The sequence below is a fragment of the Cucurbita pepo genome, chromosome LG16, assembly GCF_002806865.2.
Source record: "Cucurbita pepo subsp. pepo cultivar mu-cu-16 chromosome LG16, ASM280686v2, whole genome shotgun sequence".
Lineage (NCBI taxonomy): Eukaryota > Viridiplantae > Streptophyta > Magnoliopsida > Cucurbitales > Cucurbitaceae > Cucurbita > Cucurbita pepo.
Window position 1 is genome coordinate 6924124 of NC_036653.1, and position 13786 is coordinate 6937909.

Sequence of the window (13786 nt, forward strand, 5' to 3'; positions counted from 1 at the left end):
TAGAGCTTGACACTAGACTGTGTGCCAACGAGGACGTTGGACTCCAAGGGAGCTGGATTATGAGATCTCATATCTGTTGGAGAGAAAAAACGAAAACCTCTCTCTCGCAGATGTATCGATTGGAGAGGGGAGCGGAAACTTCTCCCTAGCACACACGTTTTAAAAAATGGAAAAAAAAAAAAATATATATATATATATATATATATATATTTTTTGTTATTAATTTATTTTATGAGCATAAATAAAAATTTATGGATGGGAAAGGAGAAATTTGTTGGTTTTACTGTAATACACGTGTCAATAGCTGGAAAGATGACAACGCAACAGATTTCCAGAAAGGGGTAGTTTGGTAATTTCAGGTTCTACTCAATTCGCGGCAACGAACTAATCGTCCGTCACTTCGTCTCTTCCTTTCGCAAATAAATAGCGTTAACTTGATTTGTAAGCCAATCTCCGTCCGTCTTCTGCCTCCGGTGCTGCGCTTGAGGTCTCAAACAGCGATAACCGGAGGGCGAACGCCAGAAGATTTGAATCTGTGTTTTCTTTAATGGCCGCTTCGAATGGAAGCGAGTACTTTGAATTGGAGATCAATGCGACCGATCAGTCGTTTTCGAGACCGTCCAATGCCGAATTAGTGGCAAGGGATGCGCAGGAGCTTTTATGGGCGGCGATTGAGAGGTTGCCGTCTCAGAAACAGTCGAACTTCGCATTGTTAACGCGTAATGCGTCGGAGATCTCTGCCTCCGAAAGCGACGACGGGTTTAAGAGAACGGAAACCATCGACGTACGGAAGCTCAATAAGAGCAAACGCGAACTCGTTGTCAAGAAGGCATTGGCAACAGAGGATCAAGATAATTTCAACTTGCTTTCTGGAATTAAAGAACGCCTCGATAGGTGATGGCCATTGAAATTATTTTATTTCTGATAAATCTCTCTTGAAAACTTTTGATGAGCGCCTGGTTAATTTCGTTAGGTTTTTGTTGATTATCTCGGATTTTCTTTAGTTGTTTGAAGAACGATTCCTCATTGTGATTAGGAAAACCGTCATAAATTGCCGGTACTTGAAAGACTGGTCACATGCGATGCTAATAATTTGACGAACGTGATTCGCGGATTTGTGATAACTTTTTAGCGCCTTACTTGATGTTCGATTTGGAAGCAGAGATGAATGTTCTTCCGATTCTTGATTAATTTTCTACTTGCGCTTCTTGATCTTTCATTTACGTTGTAATTATTTTTATTGAATTCATCTGATAGTAATTTTATTTTCGTTCACGTTTCTAATCACGCCAGGGCTGGAGTTGCGATTCCGAGGGTTGAAATTAGATTTCAGAACCTGAAAGTGGGCGCGGATGTGCAAGTCGGTTCCAGATCTCTGCCCACTTTAATAAATTATACATACGACGTGATTGAGGTACAACAGTTTCTTTTTAACCAATTCTGTTTAATCTTTGGCTCATCTATTGGCTATCTCAATTCGTACTCCATTTCTCCCGTTCATGCTTGCTCTTAATAATTTTAGCGTTAATGCAGAGTATTCTATCGAGTTTGAGAATTACGAAAAGCAAAAGACATCCATTAACAATTTTGAACGACGTCACTGGCATAGTAAAACCAGGAAGGTAAGATAAAATTGTTTTTTAAGGGTAATTATTTAGTTATGAATTTTTAGAACTATAAATTTACACAATATTCAAAATTTCGTAGATTAATTTTTAAAATCTTTTAATATGCGAATGGTTAAAATAGTTTTTTAAGAGTTAAATTACCTATTTATATGAATTTTCAGAACTATAAATTTACACAATATTCAAAATTTTCATAGATTAATTTTTAAAATCTTTTAATATGCCAATGAATTATTATATATATATATATATATATATATATTTTTTTTTACGGAAGTTACTATTTTTTCTAAATTTTTTTATGTCTGTGAAAATGGGATCATGATAATCCTTATCTTTATCCCCTCAATAGAAGTTTAAAGGCTTTTATTTATATATATATATATAGAGGATTCTTTCTATCTGTCTAAAAGCTAAATTCTTTGATTCGATCTATTACCAATATATTCCCTTTTATATATATATATATATATATATATATATATATATATATTTTAATAATTAATAATGTTAACTTAAAATAAATAGAAACTTATTCATGGTAATTTATTTAGGGTAAGAAAAATGATTTAAAGTGTTTAATGAAAATCTAGGATGACATTGCTCTTGGGGCCTCCGGGCTCTGGAAGATCCACCTTGCTAAAAGCTCTTGCCGGCAAACTTGATAGGAATTTAAAGGTACATACTTTGTATTTATTGTACACAGGCTATTATTATTATTGGTTGGTTTAGAATTATAGAATGTTTTAACAATGGAAAATTATAAAATAACAATTATCACATCAATTTTCATTTAAATAAAATAGCTATATATATATATATACCCATCATAGTTGCACTGTATTTTTTTTTCTTTTCCCCTTAATATACTAAAAAGTCCTTGATATTTTATAAAATTTTAAATTTATCATTAATCTTTTAAAATTTTCAATTAAATCTTATCCAAATAATTGTCATATTTGGATATATCATCATGTTACTATAAAAGCCAAATTTTGTTGATGAGGGGAATTATGTGGATGATTTCACTTAATCTACTGCCATCTAACTGGCATATTTATGTACTCAATTAATTAAATGTTTTTTTCTCTTCTATTTTTTAACGAAGTATCTAATTTAAAATTTTAAGTGTTAAGGGCAAAATTAAAAAGATTAAAAGATTAAGTAACTAATTAATAATTTTTTTAAAATGGCAATGTTATATAACTTTTTTTAAACTAAAAACGTTACATTATTTCAAAATCAATTACCAAATTATTACTAAGTTAAAAGAAATAAGAGTGTTGAGCTCAATTTGTTATTTCAACTAATTTCTTTACAGAAATTTTTGTTTTTTAAAATAATGAATTAGCCTTATATTTTAATTTTTTATTATATACTTAACTTATCGGATCCTCATTGATTTGTCATTTTTCCTCCTAGAAAACTGGTAACATTACTTATAATGGACATCAGCTTGATGAGTTCTGTGTTCAAAGAACCTCTGCATACATTAGTCAATCAGATAATCACCTAGCAGAATTGACTGTACGAGAAACTTTGGACTTTGCAGCTAGATGCCAAGGTGCAAGCGAAGGCTTTGCAGGTTTGTATAGAGCAACATAGTTCATAGCTTTAGCTTGGTTATTTCATTACGGTACATCCAAATTGGTTTTCTTACTTCTCTCTTTTGTTGTAGAATATATAAAAGAGCTGTCTCACTTGGAGAAAGAGAGGAAAATACGGCCTAGTCCGGACATTGATGCATTCATGAAGGTCCTTATCTGATTTTATGTAGCGCTATCATTATGGAGACTCGTTTTTTTAGTAAATGAGGCGGGGACGTAGAGATTTGAACCTCCAACTTAAAAGAACGTATTTTAATCTTGTAATTTTCCTTTTTCAGGCGTCATCTGTTAGTGGTAAAAAGCATAGTATTTTAACAGACTACATTTTAAAAGTGCTCGGTCTCGACGTATGCTCAGAGACACTGGTTGGCAATGACATGGTTAGGGGTGTCTCTGGTGGGCAAAGAAAAAGAGTCACTTCAGGTCTCTTTACTAATGAACTGTAGTGAAGAACAATTCATTCAACGACGTCACTGTATTTCAGCTACTCGACAATTGTTACTAAGTTAAACTTCTTTTGGCACAGGGGAAATGATTGTTGGGCCAAGAAAAACGCTTCTTATGGATGAGATATCTACAGGACTTGATAGCTCAACAACTTTTCAAATTGTCAAATGTTTGAGAAACTTTGTTCATCAAATGGAGGCTACAGTCTTGATGGCTCTTTTACAACCTGCTCCCGAGACATTTGAACTGTTTGATGATCTTATATTATTATCGGATGGTTATCTCGTGTATCAAGGCCCTCGAGAAGAGGTGTTAGGCCTTTTCGAGTCATTGGGTTTTAAGTTACCACCTCGTAAGGGAGTTGCTGATTTTCTACAAGAGGTATTTTACAAGATCATGTTTTTAAATTAGTAAATTGACATTTTATTGCATTTAATTCGGCTAACTTGTTTTGTGGCAGGTCACGTCTAAAAAGGATCAAGCCCAATATTGGGCTGATTCTTCTCGGCCATATACATATATTTCTGTTCCCGAATTTGCTCAAGCATTCAAAAATTCCAAAATTGGGAAGTCTTTGGAGTCCAATCTTAATCCTCCATTTGATAAATCATTAAGTCATCCTTCAGCTTTGGCTAAAACAAAATTTGCTGTGTCAAGTAGTGAACTCGTTAAAGCTTGCTTTTTCCGAGAAATTCTTTTGATGAAGAGGCATAGTTTTCTGTATATCTTTAGAACATGTCAGGTATTTATTTATTTATTTATTTTTACTATTAATGTTTTGGAATCATTATATTTTTCTAACTCATTATTTCCATACATATGTTACGTAGGTTGCATTCGTTGGATTTGTTACATGCACAATGTTTTTAAGAACAAGATTGCACCCGACAGATGAAATAAATGGCAGCCTCTATCTTTCTTGCCTATTTTTTGGATTAGTGCATATGATGTTTAATGGATTTTCTGAGTTACCTCTTATGATATCTCGACTACCCGTCTTTTACAAGCAAAGAGATAACTTGTTTCACCCTTCTTGGACGTGGTCTATGAGTAGCTGGGTTTTGCGTGTGCCTTATTCAGTACTTGAAGCCGTCGTGTGGTCTTGTGTTGTTTATTATACGGTTGGGTTTGCCCCTAGTGCTGGAAGGTACCTCATCTAAGTTTTTTTTTCCTTTTTCAATCGCTTGAAATGCAACTACTTTTCCTTCTGTGTTACTCATCGGCCTACTTCGAATTGATTTCAGGTTTTTCCGCTTCATGTTCCTACTCTTTTCAGTTCATCAAATGGCTATAGGTCTTTTCCGTCTGATGGCTGCTATAGCTAGAGATATGGTAGTTGCCAATACATTTGGTTCAGCAGCCTTGTTAGTTATATTTTTACTCGGTGGATTTATCATACCAAAAGGTAGGGCTTACATTTGTTTATGGAGAAAAAAGAAAAATTGCTTAAACTGCAATCCTAATGTGGATATACGATCATATTTTTTTTAGATATGATTAAGCCCTGGTGGTCTTGGGCTTTTTGGGTGTCCCCACTGACTTATGGGCAACGTGCTCTTTCTGTCAACGAGTTTACTGCCACTAGGTGGATGGAGGTATGATACAATTACAATGACTTATGTTCTTTCCCTTTGGAACTTAGTTCAATTTTAGTGTATATTACTGAAATATTTACAGAAATCTAGAACTGGAAATGGAACCGTTGGAGACAATGTTCTCCATGCATATAGCATGCCCAGTAGTGATTCCTGGTACTGGCTGGGTGTTGGTGTGCTGTTGGTTTATGCAATTTTTTTCAATAGTTTGGTGACTCTGGCTTTAGCTCACCTCCACCGTAAGTAAATAATAATCTTTTTTAAAAATATATTTTTATTCATAGATGATAAAACTCTCTGCCTTTTCATTATCTACAGCGCTAAGAAAAGCCCAGACTGTAATCCTAGCTGATACCAATGAAGCTGATTCTACTGCAAACAATCGTCAGTCATAATTTCTGTTCACATATGTATGCCTCATGAATTGGGCTTATTTCTTAATCCTCTTGAATCTATCTGCATCTGCAGGGGTTGAACAAGTTCCGAATTCAAGTCAAACATCTCCTCATGCTGACAGGAAAGGGAAAAAGGGAATGATTCTGCCATTCCAACCATTAACAATGACTTTTCACAATGTTAATTATTTTGTGGATACTCCCAAGGTTAGCTTCAAATTTAAATTTGTGTGTCTATGCCCTTCTAATAATAGCAACCCCTCCCTTGTCGAGGATCGTTGGGAGCAAGTAAGGAATATGTCTCCAGTGGTATGAGGCCTTTTGGGGAAGCGCCCAAAGCAAAACCATGAGAGTTTATGCTAAAAGTGGACAATATCATACTATTGTGAAGAGTCGTGACTCCTAAAACTTTTATCCAATTTATTTCCAGGAAATGAGGCAGCAAGGAATACCCGAAAAGAAATTGCAACTCTTATCAAATGTGAGCGGTGTATTTTCACCGGGGGTTCTTACAGCATTAGTTGGGTCAAGCGGAGCAGGAAAAACTACATTGATGGATGTTCTTGCCGGTAGAAAGACGGGTGGATACATTGAAGGTGAAATTAAGATATCAGGCTTTCCAAAAGAGCAACGCACTTTTGCTAGAATATCAGGGTACGTAGAGCAAAATGATATACATTCCCCTCAAGTAACAGTTGAGGAAAGTCTTCAATTTTCATCCTCTTTACGTCTTCCTAAAGAAATCAGCCCGAAGAAACGAAAGGTACAAACATTTTGTCTTTCATTACATTCTTTTTTACAGTTTTTCCATCGCCCAAATGACCCAAATGCTATTTTTAATGCACGTTTTCAGGAGTTTGTTGAAGAAGTTATGAGTTTAGTGGAGCTTGATACTCTTAGGCATGCATTGGTCGGTATGCCAGGTAGTACTGGTTTATCAACGGAGCAGAGAAAACGCCTAACAATTGCAGTGGAGCTTGTTGCAAATCCTTCCATCATCTTCATGGATGAACCTACTTCTGGACTTGATGCTCGGGCTGCAGCCATTGTAATGCGAACCGTTCGTAACACAGTCGATACAGGACGAACTGTTGTTTGTACAATTCATCAACCCAGCATCGACATATTTGAAGCATTCGATGAGGTTCGACGCTAAACCCTCTATGTTATTGTATAGTTATTGCTCGGTCCACTGTTTTTCACCGACTTTTTCTGCAGTTACTTCTAATGAAACGAGGAGGACGAGTTATATATGGAGGAAAGCTAGGAACACATTCGCAAATAATGATAGACTATTTTGAGGTAAGATTACATCAAATCTATATCTTATTGGCTCAAATAATATTAACGTTTGCATCATTATTAGGGAATTGGTGGAATATCTCCAATACCAGAGTCTTACAATCCAGCTACTTGGATGCTTGAGGTCACGACACCCGCCGCTGAGCAGAGAATTGGCAGAGATTTTGCCGACCTATATAGAAACTCCGACCAATACAGGTGTGCTTGTTATCGTATTACATGATATTTTGGCTTCTTTTTTGGTACAACATCTAGACATTTTTCTTTGCGTAGGAACGTGGAAACTTCCATCAAGCAATTTAGTGTTCCCCAAGATGGTGAAGAGCCACTTAAGTTCAATTCCACCTACTCCCAAACCACATTATCCCAATTCCTCATTTGCCTTTGGAAGCAAAGACTTGTTTATTGGAGGAGTCCCCAATACAATGTCATGAGATTATGTTTCACCGCCATAAGTGCACTAATCTTTGGTTCTGCCTTCTGGGATATCGGTATGAAAAGGTAAAATTCTCTCTTTTTCTTAAACAAAAAACAAATTGTAGCATTCATATTAAATTAATGGCGCAATGAAATGTTGGACAGGAATTCAACTCAACAACTGCTTGTTGTAATGGGAGCCTTGTACTCCGCATGCCTGTTCCTTGGAGTTAATAACGCTTCTTCTGTACAACCAATCGTTTCAATTGAGAGAACCGTATTCTACCGTGAGAAAGCAGCAGGAATGTATTCTCCAATTGCTTACGCATTTGCACAGGTAAAACCAATTCCATTTATGCATCATAATGTTGGATGGATGAATGGATCCGATCCTTAACAATCCTTAATAACAGGGTTTAGTGGAGGTTCCATACATTTTCACGCAGACCATATTGTTTGGTGTCATCACATATTTCATGGTTAATTTTGAAAGAAATGCGGGTGAGTAGACTACTTTAGACCACTCTTTCAATGCCTCTATTACCCTTTTGTGATGAAACTCTGCTTGGAAATTTGCAGGGAAGTTCTTTCTTTATCTGCTCTTCATGTTCTTGACCTTCACGTATTTCACCTTTTATGGTATGATGGCGGTGGGGTTGACTCCTTCGCAGCAAATGGCGGCGGTTGTCTCTTCTGCATTCTACTCTCTCTGGAATCTTCTCTCCGGCTTTCTCGTTCCAAAACCAGTAAGCAAGTTTAATTCTCTACATAATATAGAATTGTTGATATCTTGTTCTAATACACAAAATACACAACCAAAATGTTACCAGAACATTCCGGGATGGTGGATTTGGTTCTACTACATCTCACCGGTGGCGTGGACATTGAGGGGTATTATAACCTCACAGCTTGGTGACGTGGAAACCATTATAGTGGGACCAGGTTTCAAGGGGTCTGTGAAGGAATACTTGGAATCAAGCTTGGGCTATGGGCCTGGTATGGTCGGAGTTTCGGTTGCGGTGCTCATTGCCTTCATCCTCGTCTTCTTTTCCGTCTTTGCTCTCTCCGTCAAAGTCATCAATTTTCAGAGGAGATAAGATAGGAAACCCATTTACATACATACATATATATATATATATATATATATATATATATTCAGGGGAGTTCAGATAGGAAAGCCATTTATATATATATAGATATCTATATATATGTCCGTATTTTCAGAGGAGATAAGATAGGAAACCCATTTTTTTATATATATATATATTTTCAGCGGCTATAAGATAGGGAAGCCATATATATAATATATATATATATATGTGTGCTTTCAAATTGAGATCATTGTATTTCCATTTATTTATATATATCAAATTATATTTAATTTATATATATATATACCTAAATAATAACAATAGTAATAAATCCTAGCTCGAGCATAATTTATCATTCTAGGTTTCAATAGATGTTCACACTCGAACCCTTTTAAAAATGTCAAGGTCAATCAGTGGTTCAACCCATGAAAGAATCCCTCAAGTTATTTTTCGTGTTATTTATGAGTTTATTGCTTCATTAACCCACACGTGTCAGCTTTTTTAGTCTGACTTTATTTCTTAGTCTGTGCTTTATTTGGTAATAAAGTATGAAATGAGTTCGTCTAACTTCTCCTTCCAATTTTATATTTAAAAAGTTATAAAGTTTGATATTTTAAAAAAATTTGAGAATTTAATAACTATAAAAAAAAAAATATAAAGAAAGTAATATGAAATTAGGATTTAGGCTGTGTGTGTGGGAGAGGGGGTTGGTCTGTGGGCTATAAATATTAAATCTAATCGGCCGATTTACGTGTGACCATGGATAGAGATTCATCATTGACGTCAAAAACCAGTTCTCACGCTTTCAACCTCGCCCCCATTACCATCTACCACTTGTTTTCTCCCAATTCCTCAAACCTCCATCTCTATCCCCCTTCTACTACCTAATTAGGGTTCCCGATTTCTTCGATTTCTTGCCTCAGAATTCTTCGGAACGCCACAAACTTCGTTCTCATTCCCGATTTTCGAGCTGTTTTTATAAATTCTAGCATCGGTTCCCATGAAGAACCCTAGGAATAGGAAGAAGAAGAAGAAGATCCCGGCGGCTTTGGAGCCGACCGCTGCTATTATTGTTGCCAAAGATGACATTAACGCCGTCGGCGCGGTGACCGAGGCGTTCTCGGCGGCTTCTTTGAACGATCCAGCAGCGAATGCTTCTCGTGAAGCTAGGGTCGGCTTGAACGAAGATGCTGATGCTTTTGATTCTGGCTTCGGCGACTGTATCGATGATCTGACAACGACTTCGTCGTCCAGCGCGATCACGGCTTCGTGTTCGAGTTCGTATTCTTCGGAGGATGTTTTAGATTATAAGGGTTATATGGGGAAGAAGCAGAAGCGGATCGTTGCTTCCACGGGAACAGTATCCACTGTTTTAGGGAAGGATTATGTTCGGTCGTCCTTGAAGAGAGATTCGAGGAATAAATTCATGGAGTTTGACCATGGGAACATTTCTCAACAGGAGGCGGAGCAGTTCCTTTGCTCCATGCTAGGAAACGAGTGTGAACTGAGCATGGCCGTCGTAAGAGATGTGCTCTGTAAGTACCGTTCATATTCCTCATATCTCTTTCCTTAACGCGCTAAAGTTTATGGGAGAAATATTTAGATGTAATGGTGTCTGAATGGCAAACGATGCTATTTTTCCAGCTTGACTCATATTTGTTCGATGCATTTTAATAACCTAAAAGTCATCCGCATATATCTGTAAATCGAGTAGATTATCTAATGTGTCGATGTAGGATAGATTATAAGTAAACTTTAACATACATATTGAACCATCTGAAGAACACGGGTTAGCCATTCACAACTCTGTAGGTTCCACAAAAGAGTTACAAAGATAAACAAGGAGATAACTAAAATTAAACTTGGCTCCCAAAAGGTTCACAATGTAAGGGTATGCATAACATTTTTTTCCTACCTTGAGAGAAAGAATACAGACATCATATCAAGGTTGTAACTAAACCACATTGCAAATTTCAGGCTTCAATGCTCCAATTGGGAGAGAAGTTTCTAGGGAAAATATTTAGTTAGAACATCTTAAGGCTTGCAGTAGACAGAAAATGTCCACCTTGTTTTGGAGCCATTTGTAATCCCCATTGGCTTGGGGATGTACCCCTATTCCCACGGTTCCATTATTTCATTGCTAATGAAAAGTCTCTCCTATAGAACAAGTTTGGTAGAAAAAGGGTTGACGATCAAGTTATTATTAAGGTCGTCGGAAGAGGTGTGAGCTCTTTCCAAGTTTCATGTCCCTCGTTTGGGTGTCTATCTCAAAATACGTTTATAATTATCGTCTTGGTGTTACTTTTGGAATTACTCTTTTGGTGTTTTTCATGTTGTAACAAACTTAGATATTAGTTTTGTCGGTTCCTTGACTATCCAGTTTTGTCTCTGCAGGTCAATGTGGATATGATGTGGATAAGGTACTGTGAGTTTTCTACTTCTGTATATTGATTTTCTTCTATAATATTGTATTGTCTGAAGTTTTCTACAGAATGTAACTTATTTGGGTCCTATTTACTACGTGAATATTTACTGTAGACATGCTAGATAATAATTTTTTTACTACCATGTTTTGTAATTCTAATTATGGGTTTTATCTAACTTCTCAGGCTTTAAATGTTTTACTTGATTTAGCTGCCCCTAGACAGTCTGGAAGTGATAGGTACTCACGTAATGGTGCTGACTTCGAACAAGATTTGAGATCTCCAGTTGAACAGATTGAAAATGTGAGGAAGATTTTTCCCCTTTTTGAAAAACCTTCTGCATTCAATCATGCAGATAAATATGCTTACTATGTGCTATATAATTTACACTCCTCTTTCTGAAATATGGAATCATTTGAATTTTGTGGACAGTCGCTAGATCGTGCATCCGATTCTACCTCCTATTCGTCCGAAAGTGAATTTCAGGAGAGTATATGGTCGATTGCTGCTGGTTGTAGGTAATTTGGTTTTTTTATTACTGTTTCTGTATTTAATCTCAATGAATTGAACATATAGTAGTACCTTTGGGTTCAACCTGACCCATCTATCATTCTAAATGTCTTTGAGTTTTGAAGCGCCTGAGATAACATCCTTGGGCATTGCTCTGTATTTTGAACTCACAAGGTCTCATTCAAATCAAAATCGTGTTTTAAAAATAGGAATGATGTGAAGGTTCTTGGTGGTTCCGAAGTCGAAGAATCACAGCCCTCAAGACGTATTGAATCTGAGCTCCCTCAGACATTGTTAGAGACTTTATTCAACGTTCCGAGAAGTCCTGAATATGAACCCAGCGCCATGAATTGGAGAAGTATGGTTAAGAAAATGCAATCTCTGGGACCTGCCATTGATGTCACTGCCTTAAGTTGTGTCCAGGATACTTGTGACAATAAAGGTAATTTTGCAACTTCTTTATGTTATTTCTTTTGTATTATATACTCTTTCCATCCTGTCCTTCTCATCAATTATGTAAAGAAAATTGAATCAAGGTAAATTTGTTTGTTGAGATCTTCCTAACTTTAGCTACCAATTGTGTTCAATGTTACAGCTAAAGATGACTATCAGTTCTACAGGAAAAATGCAAATCAGCATTGGGATTCCGCAAAATCCTATTACCAGAAGGTAATATACTTTTAGTACTTTACAGGCTTTTAATATCGGAACGAGTTTAGACTTATATATGGTCGCATTTTTCTCTAGGCAACAACGACGTATACAAAAGGAGAACGCAGTTATGCATCTTACCTATCAGAGCAGGTTTGTTCGCGTCAAAACGAATCTGCGTAATTCCAGCACGTGCATGGTTCATTTTTCTGGCTTTTTTTGTGTGTGTAGATTTTCTTTGTTGAATCTGTTCTGGCTTGTCCATTTATTTTATGAACTTCTCAATTAAATTAAGCGGATAATTCAGAAATCTTTTAATCATCCTGTCCCTGTGAATGGTCAGTAAAATAACGTACATTTTGATGATAAGAACATATTCAGCTTAACCTATTGATTGTGCAGGGGAGAGCGCAAGCTAGACAGGCGCAGAAGGCTGATGACAAAGCAAGTCACAATATATTTATAGCCAGGTAATTCTATTGCTTAAAACTTAAAAGCTCGGCAGTTTTCGTTTTTAAATGTGAATTAAACAACCATTTACTGATTGTTGCAGAAATAGGGAGATAGAGAATGTGATAACAATTGATTTGCATGGGCAACATGTGAAACAGGCAATGAGGCTTCTTAAAATGCACCTCCTATTTGGATCTTATGTTCCCTGTGAGTATACCACCTGCCAATACCTATGTTTTTATGCACTCCTTCCTGGTTCACGACAAATTTTTATTTTCACTGTTTTGCTCACTGTATATCTTTTTTGTTTTGGAAAAAATCATTTTTACCCTCGTACTTGGCTCACTCAGTCAATTTTGATCTCATCTTTTCAAACTTCATCAAATTGAAACCTATACTTGAATAACTGGTGATGGGTGAGAAATTAGTACCCCCTCCACAAAACAAATTAGAAAATTCCCTTAGAACAAACTGATAGCTTACAAAACTTATGATAAATAACGTCCAACTCGATCAATTCACTCGATACCAACAAAAATACTTTCATCCAACTACCATATGTATTAAAAGAAAGATACATAACTTAGTTTAGGGGGTAATAATTTTTCATACTCATTGAAGTTTGAGTTTGATTTGATAAAGTTGAACGTCAAAATTGACTGTGAGCCAAGTAGAGGGTTAAAAATGGGATTTTTTTCTATGTATTTGCTATTGTAGCCATTCAGTCCCTGAGGGTTATCACCGGATGTGGATCTCATGGTGTAGGAAAATCAAAGCTGAAAACTTCGGTATGTGTTATATACTAAGCCTGGATGTTGTGGGTTTGGAGAATCATCTAATACTAACTTGGCATATGTTGTGTTGTTTGAGGGAATCATATAATATGTCAACATTTTTGATGGCGCAGGTAATCAAACTCCTAGAAAATGAGGGCATCAAATGGAGTGAAGAGAATCGGGGAACCATACTGATCAAGCTCAGTGGTTACAGAGAGTTTAACTTTCTGGATTCTCATAGCGATACCGAGTAAGACTTCTACTAATTCATTGAAATGTCCAACAACACATATAAATGTATGTATGACACCTTTTTAGCGCATAACGCAATTGATCAAGGGAAGGGCATTGGAGCTCATTGTGTGAACATATAGAAAGTGGGTGTAGTTACACAGTTAGGCGAACAACTTATATTAGGCCTCTAATAAACCATAACTAGTGTATAACTCGTAGTTATGCCCCTACACCATTTTTCTTGCCCCCCCCCCCCC

The 13786-nt window shown here is 36.4% G+C and overlaps 2 protein-coding genes across 3 annotated transcripts; both read left to right on the forward strand.

Annotated features, from left to right (window-relative positions):
* Positions 1 to 454: 454 nt before the first annotated feature.
* LOC111777815 (ABC transporter G family member 31-like) lies at positions 455 to 8676 on the forward strand. Its single transcript, XM_023657535.1, has 24 exons — positions 455 to 894; positions 1294 to 1414; positions 1534 to 1622; positions 2222 to 2306; positions 3051 to 3213; positions 3307 to 3383; positions 3514 to 3658; positions 3762 to 4063; positions 4143 to 4424; positions 4513 to 4829; positions 4927 to 5087; positions 5174 to 5277; positions 5360 to 5516; positions 5596 to 5661; positions 5746 to 5879; positions 6103 to 6435; positions 6526 to 6816; positions 6891 to 6974; positions 7039 to 7172; positions 7248 to 7475; positions 7557 to 7728; positions 7805 to 7892; positions 7971 to 8137; positions 8222 to 8676. The coding sequence occupies exons 1-24, from the start codon at positions 548 to 550 to the stop codon at positions 8486 to 8488; spliced, it is 4314 nt and encodes a 1437-aa protein (XP_023513303.1). The 5' UTR covers positions 455 to 547; the 3' UTR covers positions 8489 to 8676.
* Positions 8677 to 9227: 551 nt separating this feature from the next.
* Positions 9228 to 13759, forward strand: LOC111777513 (SMR domain-containing protein At5g58720). 2 transcript variants are annotated; one of them, XM_023657158.1, is made up of 11 exons: positions 9229 to 10017; positions 10877 to 10902; positions 11092 to 11208; positions 11338 to 11423; positions 11625 to 11857; positions 12011 to 12084; positions 12163 to 12219; positions 12469 to 12536; positions 12620 to 12726; positions 13237 to 13307; positions 13427 to 13759. In XM_023657158.1, exons 1-11 carry the CDS (start codon positions 9483 to 9485, stop codon positions 13547 to 13549), a joined length of 1497 nt encoding a protein of 498 aa, XP_023512926.1. In that variant the 5' UTR covers positions 9229 to 9482; the 3' UTR covers positions 13550 to 13759. The 2 variants fall into 2 exon arrangements, with proteins under 2 accessions (XP_023512927.1, XP_023512926.1); XM_023657159.1 differs by lacking the exons at positions 13237 to 13307; positions 13427 to 13759 and adding an exon at positions 12870 to 13230 and having other exon boundaries at positions 9228 to 10017.
* The last annotated feature ends 27 nt before the right edge of the window (positions 13760 to 13786 follow it).

Excerpts from the sequence above, each read along its gene's own strand:
- LOC111777815 (XM_023657535.1), top strand. The coding sequence starts at position 548 with ATGGCCGCTTCGAATGGAAGCGAGTACTTTGAATTGGAGATCAATGCG. Across the intron at positions 5,662-5,745 it reads TGATTCTACTGCAAACAATC|GGGTTGAACAAGTTCCGAAT; the intron begins GTCAGTCATAAT and ends CTGCATCTGCAG. Across the intron at positions 7,893-7,970 it reads TAATTTTGAAAGAAATGCGG|GGAAGTTCTTTCTTTATCTG; the intron begins GTGAGTAGACTA and ends GGAAATTTGCAG.
- LOC111777513 (XM_023657158.1), top strand. The coding sequence starts at position 9,483 with ATGAAGAACCCTAGGAATAGGAAGAAGAAGAAGAAGATCCCGGCGGCT. Across the intron at positions 11,424-11,624 it reads TCGATTGCTGCTGGTTGTAG|GAATGATGTGAAGGTTCTTG; the intron begins GTAATTTGGTTT and ends TTTTAAAAATAG. Across the intron at positions 12,085-12,162 it reads CAAAATCCTATTACCAGAAG|GCAACAACGACGTATACAAA; the intron begins GTAATATACTTT and ends ATTTTTCTCTAG.